Source organism: Crocodylus siamensis, chromosome 1 (genome assembly GCF_052110815.1).
Source record: "Crocodylus siamensis isolate JL-2025a chromosome 1, ASM5211081v1, whole genome shotgun sequence".
NCBI lineage: Eukaryota > Metazoa > Chordata > Crocodylia > Crocodylidae > Crocodylus > Crocodylus siamensis.
In genome coordinates, this window is record NC_143395.1 from 10,693,487 (window position 1) to 10,706,596 (window position 13,110).

General features: G+C 42.0%; 1 protein-coding gene across 7 annotated transcripts in view; it reads left to right on the forward strand.

Moving 5' to 3' along the window:
• The window catches only part of ITSN2 (intersectin 2), a 126,794-nt gene that overhangs the window by 87,464 nt on the left and 26,220 nt on the right, over window positions 1–13,110 (forward strand). For all 7 annotated transcript variants that reach the window (XM_090031381.1, XM_090031371.1, XM_090031361.1 and 4 more), the window contains 2 exons: window positions 1,422–1,518; window positions 2,252–2,443. In XM_090031381.1, the coding sequence (XP_089887507.1) occupies window positions 1,422–1,518; window positions 2,252–2,443 (289 nt within the window). The remainder of the gene's footprint in view (window positions 1–1,421; window positions 1,519–2,251; window positions 2,444–13,110) is intronic.

Genomic DNA, 13,110 nt, shown 5'->3' on the forward strand with positions numbered 1-13,110 from the left:
GGGGGTAGGGGATGGGAAATAACCTTAACATAATGACTAATAATAAGGTTACCTCTGTGATTTTAATTTAAAAAGAGTGCTGAGTGCAATGTTCAGAAATCTGACCAAGAACCTATTTTTCTGCTGGAAAATGAGTTTAAATGTAAACCTCTTCTTCCTGTCACTGAAATCCAGCATGTGGAAGGATTCAGCATTGGCAGTGAATAAGTCATAATTAGAGCCAGAACTACTTAACTGATTTTTAAAAATAACAGTACTACTCCATTTCTTTGGTGGAGTAGGAGAGAAACTTATGTAGTATATATGTAACAATTTCTTGTAGTTAATATCTTTCATCTTGAAAGATTAGAAAGTAGTTTTCTGAACTGATAAACTGTACACAGAAGGAAGTTTGTTCCTATACCGGTTCATTCACTGCTTCACATAGCTATGTAGTGGAAAAATTGAAAAGCTGCTATCAGGCCTCACTGAAGCCATAGAGAAATTTAGCCACAATGTGATCAGGACACTGGAGCAAATACTATTCCACCCTGACCTCTTTTGAAAAGTAGCATGGGATCTTTATTCCTCCTGACTTTCCATCACTCCACCACCAGAAAATGGGATCTGTTCACCATAGCTGATTGAGAACCCATTCTGGGAGTCACTAAAATCTTCCCACAGCCAGTTATTCTCCAGATGTCCAGCCTGCACCTGCAGAAGGGGAGAGGGTGGGGATGCTGCTCGTTTTCTCCTTAGTATTTGTCCCCACCTAGTGGCTAGTTCTGAGTTGAGATGTTTTACAGCAGAGGTAGCCAACCTGCATGTGTGGCACGGCCAACCTCTGTGGGTGGCACATGGCAAATTAGGGAGGAAGCCGGAAGCACAGTGGCATGTAGGGCAGGGAGTGGAAAACAGAACAGCAGATCAGGCAAGGAGCACAAGGCAGGAAACAGGAAGCAATGTGGTAGAGATGGCAGGGGAAGGGAATCAGTGTAGTACTTGGGGAGGGTGTGTGGCTTAATTCGTGGCACACTTTCAAAAAAGGTTGATTCCCATTACTTTATAGCACCCTTCTCTGGTTCCCGGTGAGATTTTGAGTTGTAGAGACTGAGCTGGGCCTCTTGAGAGAGGCTGTGGTTTGAAGAAGATCATAATCAAAGGGGAAAAAATTAGGCCTTCTAAGCTACTTGAAGTTAATCCTAAATCTAAATCACAAGTCTCTTTTTAGAGTTGTTAGTACTCAGCTAAAAAAATAAGGTGCAGCTTTATGTGAATTCAGTACCTGAATTTTAGTACCTACAACCAAATTCCATCTTGTATTTAATTTGGTGTGTACTTTTGTGGCTTTTAGTTAGCTTAACTGTCTGGGTAGGGCATTTATTACCATCCTCCAGTCGTTTGTTTGTTTGTTTCTCAACTGCTTGAAATACTTTTTACAGGCAAGGGGAAAAAAGCGACAGAAGGGGTGGTTTCCTGCCAGCCATGTGAAATTATTGGGTCCAAGCAGTGAGAAAACCACTCCTGCTGCTGCCTCAGGTAGAAAAATATTCTTGTTTATGTAATTTTGCACTGCTAATTCAACCCTTTCACCTCAGATAGCAGTCTGTGTTATAGCTGTCATGGAAGAAACTGATTAATTTCTGTTTATTACTCTGGTAGTCATGGTGGTGATTTAGTAACACCCAGAGATCCCAATCAGGGTCTTTGACCCTACTGTAGTAAAACCTAGAAGCCAGATTAGGAACAGATGCATTAGAAGACATGATCTGTGTCCTGAGGAACTTCACATTTATAAAGCAGCTGCTCTGTTCTGTGGCTCCTGTCCTGGAATGTGCTGTCTGCTATCTTGGTGTGTTGCAACAAACCTGTTTCCCAGATGAAAGGTTATATCCCAAACTGCAATATTCACCTGTTGGAGTTGGAGCTACATACTCTTCTCCAACGAGCAAAAATAAGTGCAAGCTTGCAGGTTCTTGATCATGTCTAGAACATGAGCACCCTGCTTCCCCAGAGCAGTGGGGAACCTTACTATACTTTTGGGACCATGTGTCCTATTTTTTTCTAAGGATCAAAGCATGCAGTGTTAATTCTTGCATGGATTTTTGATCGGTTATCCAGCCTGATGAGCTTTCCAGCATATCACAGAAAGAAGCTGATTTTTATCCCACTGGTATTTTCAATAGGCTTTACAAAGCTTCAGCAGTTAGTTACTTATCGTCTGCAAGAAGTTTTGCTTAATCCAATTTATGAATATTGTTTTTCTTTCTAGTGTGTCAAGTAATAGCAATGTACGATTACTTGGCAAATAATGAAGATGAGCTCAGTTTCTCCAAAGGGCAGTTTATTAATGTACTGAGCAAAGATGATGCTGATTGGTGGCAAGGGGAACTCAGTGGCATGACAGGTCTCTTTCCTTCCAACTACGTGAAGATGACCACGGACTCAGACCCAAGTCAGCAGTGTAAGAGAATTTTTTAAAAGTATTTTGTCATTGTGTTTCAAAGATTCAGCATGAAATTATGCACCAGAGCGTCTGTGTTTAGAACTAGGATACCCAGGGTGTCCCGTAGGCGTAACAGCGCATTGGAACTTTACGCCTCCAATTAACTAAATTAAAAAAACATCGCCACTTCTGTAAATATAATATAAGTATAAATATTGCCTCTGCTAGCAGCACATTAGCAGAAAGTGCTCCTCTGAGGTCCCTGAATAGTAAACATCATACCTATGATAGATTCCTCTTCCTTTGGAAAGTATTCACTCCATTTGATAATGTACAAAGGATCCTCCCACTCAATACAAATGTGCTCGGTTCTACTGTCTGGTTTTTTTTCTTTCTTTAAAATTCTGCAAAATATAGGAGGGGGCAAAAACCCCCATTATCCTGATAATGTTTAGGCACCTTTTAATTACTTTTTATATTTACAGTTAAAAGCATGTACCAACTTAAACCATAAATCCAAGGGCAGCAGTTTCAAAAAACCACAGAAAGGAGGGGGAAAAGTTCCTCATTTCAGCCAGCAATCCCAGTCCTCAGTATATCGCCTCAACCTATTTGGCATATGCTAAGTATCAAGCGTGGCAAGGGACTGAATTCTGGAACAGGCTTTGCAATGAATGAAGGTTGCCAGTTATACTGTTTTCCTAACATACAAATACTGTCAATGTTTTGTTTTTAGCCTTTTTGCAGTGGTGGGGCATCACAGTTTTACTTCCCTCAGCTTTGCATCCTGAGGACGGAGTGACTTAAAGAACTTTGAAATCATCCCACAGATCAATATTTGTAGATAAATTTGATGGGTTTGGTTCCTCTTTTCACATAACATACCCTGTCCCTTCAGTGAATGTCAGTCTTCTCTTGATCAGGCAGCAACTTTTATTACAAAATAGCAAACTATTTCCCATTACATATACTAATATTTATGGTTGTTCCAGCACAGACAGCACACGAATTCAGACAGGGCCTAGAGTCTGATTGCACATAGTATAAGGACTTGCTTGCACTTGAAAAGTTTGGCAGCAGAATTTTACTGTTAGATGAGTTTTCTCTTCTCCTTCCCTAGTGAAGAGTTCTTTTCCTGATGTCTTAATTCCCTGAACAGGACAAGTTATCCCAACAAAAGGATAGCTTTCCTACTACTGCTCTGTTTGTGCCAGTGATTCTCAACATTTTTAGATTCAGGACTGTGCTCATTAGACTCGGGGCACTCCTCAGAAAATGCCAGTTCTTAGTTTTTATTCATTTCTTGACTTCAGCTAAGTAATATAAATAGCGTCAAGTCTTCTGTTGCAAAGAACTCAAAAAGACCATGACAGTTGAGAATGTTTGTTTATTTTTAACACTGGATTCGTATTTGAAATTTGTGTGTTCATCTTGTGAATCATGTTATAAGTATTTTACTCACTTACCAGTGCTAGTATTGAGCAGCCCCCTGTATCACCCTTAAAAGGATCTCATGGTACCATGTTTGAGAATCACTGGTCTCTGCTGCAGCTCTTCCAGCACAACTGTATTAGGGGCAGGATTTTTTCCCCACATACTTAATTGACATGGCTACAGCTTAAATGCAGACAGACCTAAATATATTTAAATAGATATGGATACGTTGGAGCACAGAATTCAGGCAGGATCCCAACTGTTGAAAAAATAACAATTTGGAATGAGCTGTGGGATAGAAGATCATGACCAGTTGTGAATATAGGCCTCTAGGGATTTTCAGAGTTGATAAAGTGGGTAGTCCAGCTTGGCTGGCTAGGTTACAGGTTAGATAAGTTCCTCTTATCTAAATTCTACAACACTTTCACTAGATAAAAATTGCACTTTGTTTTCCAAAGCATATTGTTAGCTTTTAAATACTAGTCAGCAATCGCTATTTCATTCCAGAGGAGGCTGCACTACAATGATTTAACAAGGGGGTGTGTGTGTGTGTGTGTGCGCGCGCGCGTGTGTGTGTGTGTATTTGTGGCCCTTTGGATTAATTTAGCTAAAATGTGACAAGTGCAAGATATTTACACATGTGATCCATTTTCAACAAAAGTACTGCTATAATCAGGTCATAATTAAACATTTTATGTGATGTTTGAGCTGCTTTTTGTTCACTGGCATGCCCATAATCAATCTTCCTTTTAAATTGGGATGCTGAATAATAGTATGCCCCACTGAAACAATAGCTAGGTCATGCAGAGAGAATTTCTTTTTGGAAGGGGTTGGATGAGGCGGGCTCAGCTGGCACAGGGCAGGAAACCTGGGTGTGTTCACATTTGCTGGTGCTTGCTTGCAGTTGCCTCTATTTCAAAATCAATCCTCTTAATATTTTGAGACCCAGAAACTTCATATTGAAAAAGTACAGCCAAAACCTTTCATGGTGTTTAAATTAACGAGAATTACTTGAATATGAATAAATATGCTGCCACCATGATTGATTTGTCAGGGAGGATTTGGAAATGACTGTGCAGCTCTCCTGAGTTAAAATAGCGAAAATACTCTAGGCTTCAATAAGCTGCCTTCTACGTGTAAAGTTCTTTCCCTGCCAGATGGTACCGAATTCCCAGGCAGAGCAGTAGTCCTACAAGCATGGCAGTGTGCTAGTGTCTGAAAAGGAAGGAGCATGCAGTGCAAGGGGAAAGTAACACTGAGCAGTAGGAGACAGAGGAGAGGTGAAACTCCCCCTAATCTGCAGCCTTGAGTGTGCTGTTTATTTTTAATACCTTGAGTGGTTGCCTATGACTGGCTCACACTTTCACCTCTGATCAGGTGTCTAACTGAAGCATAATACTTTCTGATATGACTGCACAATCATGCAGGCAGCTAAGCATTTAACTTCCTGTGTGTCCACCTGCCCAGTCTGTCTGCATGCCTCTAATATTTATCTATTAAATTAGGGGCACACACATTCAGTGGTAAAAACCTTGGCTTGAAAATTCAGTTCTGTTTTTTTTCAGTTGAACTATAAATAAAAGAGCTATCCCAAGGTATACAAATGAGTGATTGAATTTTACATCCAATCCCTCCATTTCTGTAGTGTATGATATGAAAGACACTAAATGTTTTGGGGGGGGGGGTTTGGAAATGAGGATAATATACATAATAATCCAGTAGCATTTTCAGGCTTCCTTGTTTTCAAACTCTGCTGCTGCAAACTTATGCTAGTATGGTGCAGAAACCAGTAGGAGTCTTCCCACAGCATTTGCTTCGTGCAATGCTCTAGGGACCTGTTTACGGACAAGAGAGGAATAGGGATTTTTAAGTACGTTTAAAAATTGAATTGCTAGCTTCAGCCCTATCCTCTGCAAGTTTCCTTTTTAAGAGTGCCAGCTTTCTCTGGTGTCTAGTACAGCCGATGAAATGGGCTCATTCTTGAAGTAGGCAGGAATAACAGACAGGCTCAAATGCTATTTTACAACAGCATAGGGCAATCCCACAGCATCTCCCGCATCCTGAAACTCTAGTCCGCAGGCCGCCACCGGTTCCCAGAACCCTCCTTGGCACTTCCCTACACTTAAAAGGATTTGCCAGCGTAGTGAGCTGTCATGTAGCAGCTGCAGCCCAGTCCCACCCCCCCTCTGCCCCAGTGGAGAGGCAGCTGATCCAGGCAAAAGAGCTCTTCTGCCAGTGTACCCAAAGACAGTTCTCTAGGCAGAACAAGCTATGCTGGCAAAAGGATTTTGCTATCTGTTACACACCTTCATTTTTCTAGGGTTTTAGCCAGCATATCTGTTTTTAGGGGGTTGATGATTGACACAGCAGTGGCAGCAAAGCTTCGGGATGTAGGTCGAGTCATGGTGACCTGCAGAATGAAATATCTGAGAGTCAAGCTCTGGAGTTTGCAGTGATGATCGGGGCACTCCTTGTGTCGTAGTGACACGTTGATAGCCCTTAATCTAATATTTGAGAAAATTGGCCCAAGTTAGATAAAGAGTGAATCTGCTTACAGAAAGCATAGAATTGGTAGGATGTTTAGCACTTATGTATGGAGATTTAAAGATAATTACAACTCTGTGCTAAACTAACAGTGGCATGCATAAGTATTCCTGTAACGAATAAAAAGGTTAACCTTGGTTGCTCCTTTGTGTTGGACATTGAATATCTGAATTCAATTTGTAATGGGGATAAAAGATCATTTTGTTCTTTTGATTTCACAATTGCATGTTTGTCCTAAAGACATTCGCTTTTCACAAGAACAAACATACAAAATCAGGGCCTCTCATCTGTCATGGAATCTTTTTCTTTTTTCCCTCAGAATTATTTAGCACTTTTAAAGTTTTTAAGGCTGCCATACTGGAGCCTGAAGTCCTCTGTCCTCAGGACAGCTACAGCTCGGGTAGTTTATTGCACCCCTACAGGGACTAAGTCCTAGCCTGCTGGTACCATTATTAGGAGTAAAAATTTCATGTGGATTTTGTGCTACTATAGACCTTGACTTCTATCATGAAGCTGCCAACAAGAATGCAGATCAAAATGCTACTTCCCATGGCATGGATATATGCTCACTAAGGGAAAGGTCTCATTTAATGTGGACCAGGGGTTGGCAACTTTCAGCCCGTGGAGCTATTGCATCTGGCCTGTGGAGCTTCTGACCCAGCCACTGCCACTGCTTCTCCCTAGTGCAGGGGGCAGGAGGGGGGAGAAGTTTTGGTCTGTGGGGCAGCCAGTGCGGGCTTTGCCCACACCACGTGGTCAGGTGGCTGGGAGAAGCAACAGCTGGGTTGGAAGCGCCAGCCTGCTTCACACCCAGGCAGGCTGTTCCAGCCCACCATTGCAGAGCCTTGCCGACTTGCTGATTCACCAGGTTAATGTTTTTCATAATGATAAGCCTACTTTCGGCAATTGCTTTCAATGAAAATATATGTAAAATGGTGTGGGAAGCCCTTCCTCTGAAGCTTGTGAGCAAAATCCTGGTTCCATAAAAGTCTGTGGCAATTTTGCCAGTGGCTCGGGTTTGATTCAGTGTATTATAGGTACTACATACTACTGCATTTCCAGTCTTCTTGGGAAGGAGAGTTGTGAATCATGTAGCTGGAGTGTACCGGGGGACAGGGCATCTGTGATAACTCGTTGAAGGTGATATATTTTTAGGCTCAAATAATTTCTGATATAAGCTTATTAAAATACAGAACTGAAAGAACAGAGATCACAGTGTTTCAGCTTTCAGAAAGTTGAATGTTAGTCATTCCTTTCTAACCTTTCAGTGTCGTTCTGTCTTTGTCCTCATATGTTTCACTCTTCAAATTTGTGTTTGTGTTCATTTTTTCCTTCATTTTTTTTTTTTTTAGGACCCAATGTTGTCTTCCAGTGTGAAAGCACCTCAGAGACCCACTATCCAAGTTTGACTATAGCCTGGAAGCAGGGTGGGCAGCCCTGCTCAGATATCTCTGACACAAGCCTTTTGCTTCGTACGAATGTTAGCTCCACTCAAGAAATTAAGTTTTGTGGTTTTTATAATCTACAGTGACAGTTAATTTGTAAAAGCAGGAAGGATAGTGGGTCTTTGTGTGGCTTTCACTGCTGTCCACTCTGGTTTCCTCTAGTGTTTTTTCCTTTTGCATTGATAATCACAGATCATTAGCATGCATATCAAGTTATCCCTTGCATGGTGGGATTTCAGACACACAAAGACCCACTATTTGCACAAGTTACCTGAGCTATTTTGTATGGGCAGTCATGTTCTTATAATGTTGTTACATGCATACTTTGCTGAATTAATATGTTTGCTGATTGCTGCTCTGAGACACTTCATCTAATCGCCTACACAGTGAGCTTTTTAATTGGCAACATATGTGATTCTCCCCAAAACAAAACCTGTCCTACCTGTCTACACTGTAGAGGGCCACTGTGACTACAAGTATGCGTTGTGGTCCAGGATTTAGATCCTAGAACTGTTTTGTCTGATCAGTCCAGCCTCTCAAAGGTCCTTCTTGTGGAGATGGGAGGACAGAGATGGAAGATGGTTTTGATTCCTGTTCTTCTGCATCATTATGATAGCACCGTGGAATGCCTTGCAAGCTAGATACACTCTGGGGGATGTGTTGCAAGTTGTTTCAGATAGATAAATCCTACCCCTTAACCACCTCCATCCATCAAGAACTTTACTGTTGTATTGCACATGCTGACTTCAGTTTTAGAGAATAATAACCCATCATCTGTACCAGCACCTGGCTGCCAGAACCTAACCCTGCCCCCACTGTTGGAGGTTACATACTTCTGATACAGAACTAAATTGCTCTGAACAATCTTTACTCTTCAGGACACCATTCATATCTGCCCCAAGTCAGCTGTAATTGAGAATAATTACCACCTGAAAGCTGGCTTTCTTCTTACAAAAACGAATGGACAATCTCATTCAGTTCCTAGTATAGAGGTGTCCACACATTAATAGGCACCTGGTTTGCTAGCCTCAGCAGGAAGGCCAAGGGTTTGGATGGGATTAGAAACTGAATAGTTTTTTCCTGCTTTAGAAGTGGTCTGTCCAAGTCAAAAATAAGGCACCAATGGTAAGGGACTGTCATGAAACTTGCACTGTCCATGCTCTTCCTGGGCATAAAACATGCGGTACCTGTTTTATGGACCCCTCCCCCCCACACACCCCTTTCCCAGACACTGAATCTAGCACCTCTTTAGAATGAAAATGTCCATTTCTTGGCAGACTGCTCATCTGATAAAACAGTTCTATGAGGATACACCAAAAAGAGAATGGTAGGCATAGTATTAAATTCATCAGCTTCCTGATTCGGGAATGAAATGATAAATGCAGCTTATGCGATCTGAAATGTTTACAAACTACTGCAAGTTTACTTATATTTATATATATGAATGTTGTGAGGTACTATCAGGAAAAGTGTTAATACCGTTACAGAGATTTAAAAGCCTTCCTCTAAAAGTTCTATAAAAGGAGTGAATATACATATTTAATATACTTTATCAAGTGATGTATGTGTCCTTTAGTTCAGAGATATATCTTTTGTGCAATACAAATTACATTAATGTGCCTACATCAACCGAAGTCAAATGGATTTTTATTCCAGTTCTATTTTGTCTAGATCAATATTTTGTTACAGAATGAATTGACATTGATTGTAGGCAAAGAATTTGCTAATTAATTGCTCAAATAGCAGTATTCTAGCTGACTTAATTGGGTTTTCCTTTCCTGCTGAAATCTGCTTTTTAGCTGAGGATGTTTCTACTAAAATGTGCTAATTTCTGATTTGGAAAACCCATTTAGTATAGGCTAAAGTGTCCTCCTGGAGTGCAACAGACCCTTAGAGTAGTCTAATATGCATGTGTCTTTGTCAACTATCCCATTCAAAAAGTCAAAATTTATGATGCTATTAAGCAACAGAATTTGAGCCAAATCTGGTTTCCTAAAAATGCTGGATATTTATCTTGAATGCCAAGTTCCTGATAGATCTCTGAAAAGACACATGTGTGCGCATGCACACATTATGGATGTTTTAGGAAACAGTATTACAGGATTTTAATAACGTTTTGCCCATTTATGCACAGCTGCTACTGGAGAGTAGGGAAAGCAGCATATATGCTTTTACACAAGTATGCCAGGGTTGAATATAAGCATTGCTTCATTCAAGTTCATCTTGCAAGTGTTAAAACTAAGTTAAGAGAGAAACCCTTGCAGGCTTTCCCCCTACACTTAGCTGGTTCAGTATTACTTGGAATCTCCTCCATTTGTTCTGCACTGTAAAGATAGAGATGTTCCTGTCCTGCACTATTTATCTTCTAAAGCAAAAAGTTTTTGCAGTTCAAACACAGCGCGCCAGAAAGCTGTGTGCTTCAGTCACACATTGGTGCAGGCGGCTTTTTATACATTTTGGATTATTGAAAAAACAGAGTAGGAAGACAGTGTTTGAGACATCTTTTACAAGAGCCTTCTGTGTCAATGCAGGAGCGTAGCTGAGACCAGTGGACTCAAAAAACAGTTTTAATTTTAAATGTAAACTTCCTTGCTCTCATTTTTCAGTTTCCACACTTAAAACCTGTTGGCGTGTCTGTGGTTCCATAGTGTTACTGCAGGTATTTTGGAAGGCTCGCTCCCTCTTGCCACAGAAGAGGCTTAGAAACCTTACCAGGGCAGCATATGAAATACAAAACCTCTAAAGAGAGATCTGAGGCCAGGAACATACATATTACCGTATTAGCACGGTAGCCGGTACTGGAACAGTTCCACGTTCTCAGATTGCCTTGTTTGCTTTGCGGGTTAGCAGCTAGCAAACCTTTGCCTTCAAAGCTAAGTTCCCAGTCCTGCAGTCAGGTCCACAAAGACAGAGCCTCTGCAGCCACACAGCCTAACATAGATCCAGGGGGTCCAAATAGTTACTGGTCTGGACCTTTGTAAGGCATGTGTAGCACTACAGAAATGCTAAATGTCATCAGATTATTATATCACAGCTAGGAGGAGAAAAGATGCACAGTTCTATTTTAAACCAATCTAGTAATTAATACCTGTAACAATGAGTGTATAATTACCCCTGGCTCAAGGCTTTGTCAAATTGTATCCCAGAGTGATCTTTGGTCAAGTTGCAAACACCTGTAAATAAGTGTCTGTCATGGGAATGCTGACAAACCCTTGCCTTCGGTGGTGCTGTGTGCAACTACAACATACCGCTGCTTCAGTGTAAGGAACTATTCAACTGTTACAGAATGGTGTGTGTTGCCTTAAAATACCTTCTTGTTGTTTTTTTCAATCTATAGTATTAATGTTTGGGGATAAATGTAAAGACAATGCAGATGCAGGCTGTGCTTAGCATGAGGTACTTGTTCAGCTTTTGTTTTTTAATAAACTTGTAAGATAACTATGCAAATGCATTTTATTAAAGGGACACATAAAAGGCTCCAGCGTGTGCGTGTGGTGTTTTTGTTTAAGTAACCCAGTCATTTTCTGTTCGTTAGCTTGCTAGGACTTAGAAACCTGTATTTTGTCTACCCTGAAAATGGGATCATGTCTTCCTTTTCTAAATGCAAGGAGCATGGACTATATTACTTGATCAGAGGCAGGGTGAGGGGTTGTGGCCCCAGCTCCCTTAGGCTGCAAGGCACACGGGCAGTAACCTCCTGAGCTTGCCTCCTGGTCAGTGCAGAGTCCTGCTCGGAGCTCGGCAGCTCATTGATGCCAGCTCTGGCTGGAGCCTGCACTTTTGGGGGACTTGAGACCCCAGTAGGTGAGCGCTGCTGCTACTCATCCCCTTCTTTCCCCTGCCACTGCATTTCAGCTGAGAGGGAGAGAAGGAAGGGAGAAAAGGATTTACAGCAGCATTCAACCCATGGGCTGCAAAAGCAGTGTCACCAGACACCAATCATTGGTGAGCTTGTAGAGCCTACTGTGCATACACATTGCAGCCAGAGGAGGGGTACAGCTGCAACACTGCCTCCCCCCTCCCCCGGTTCTGCCCTTGATCAGCAAAGTTTGGTCTTAAATTGTCAGTTGAGTGTGTTCCTATGGGCCTTGCCCCAGCCATGCCAAATAAGCCTGACATCAGGAGGGCTGCACAGTGGCTTTTTAGGAAATTAGATTAGATGAGTTGGAAAGAATCCAAAGCAAAGCAGCAGAAAGGATTAGAAGTCTAGAAAACGTGACAGATGAGGAGAGGGTGGTTAAGTCTGGGTTCATTCAGAAAGCGGTTAAGCACTGGGACAGACGGAGGTTGTGGACTCTCTTCAGTGGAAGTTGTTGTGTGTAGGTTATATAAATATAAGTGTGAGAGAGTCTGAACAGGATTGATCCTGCCTTGAGCAAGAGGTGGGATTGAATAACCTCATGCTGTCCTGTCCATCATTTTTCTGTGACCCCCGAAGGGTCATCCTTCTCTTTGTTTGTTACTTGCAGTGTGCTTTTACTCTCCAAGCACTCAAATCTACTTCAGTATAGGACATCTGATAAACAGCGAACATGGCTTTGTTACGGGTAGGTCGTGCTGGACCAGCCTTCTGTGACCAGGTGACGCATCACCTGGAGGAGGCGGCAGAGGTTGACGTCATTTACTTGAATTTAAAAAAAGCCTTTGACTTGGTCTCCCATGATGTCTTCATAGCATAACTGGAGAACTGCGGCCTCGACAACCTTACGGTCTGATGGCTGGGGAACTGGATCCATGGTCGGACCCAAAGAGTGACAGTCAACAAAACCAAGTCAGCATGGTGCATGGTGACTACTGGCATCCCTCAGGGTTCAGTACTCGGACCAGTACTCTTTAATATATTCATTAACAATCTGGATTTGGGTGTCGGAAGTGGACTGGCTAAGTTTGCGAATGATACCAAACTGTAGGGAAGCATGGTTACACTGGAGGATAGGCTGGGGATTCGGGCTGACCTGGACAGGCTTGCAAGGTGGACAGATATAAACCTGATGACCTTCAACATAGAGAAATGCAAGGTACTCCACCTTGGGAGAAAGAACTCGCATCATACCTATAGGCTCGGCAGTGCTTCACTCGCTAGTGCTGCGTCCGAAAGAGACTTGGAGGTCATGATTGACCACAAAATGAATATGAGCCCCCAGTGTGATGCTGCAGCTGGCAAAGCAAAGAAAACCCTGGCTTGCATCTACTGATGCATTTCAAACAAGACCCAAGATGTCATTCTCCCCCTTTATTCGGCCTTGGTGAGGCTGCAGTTGG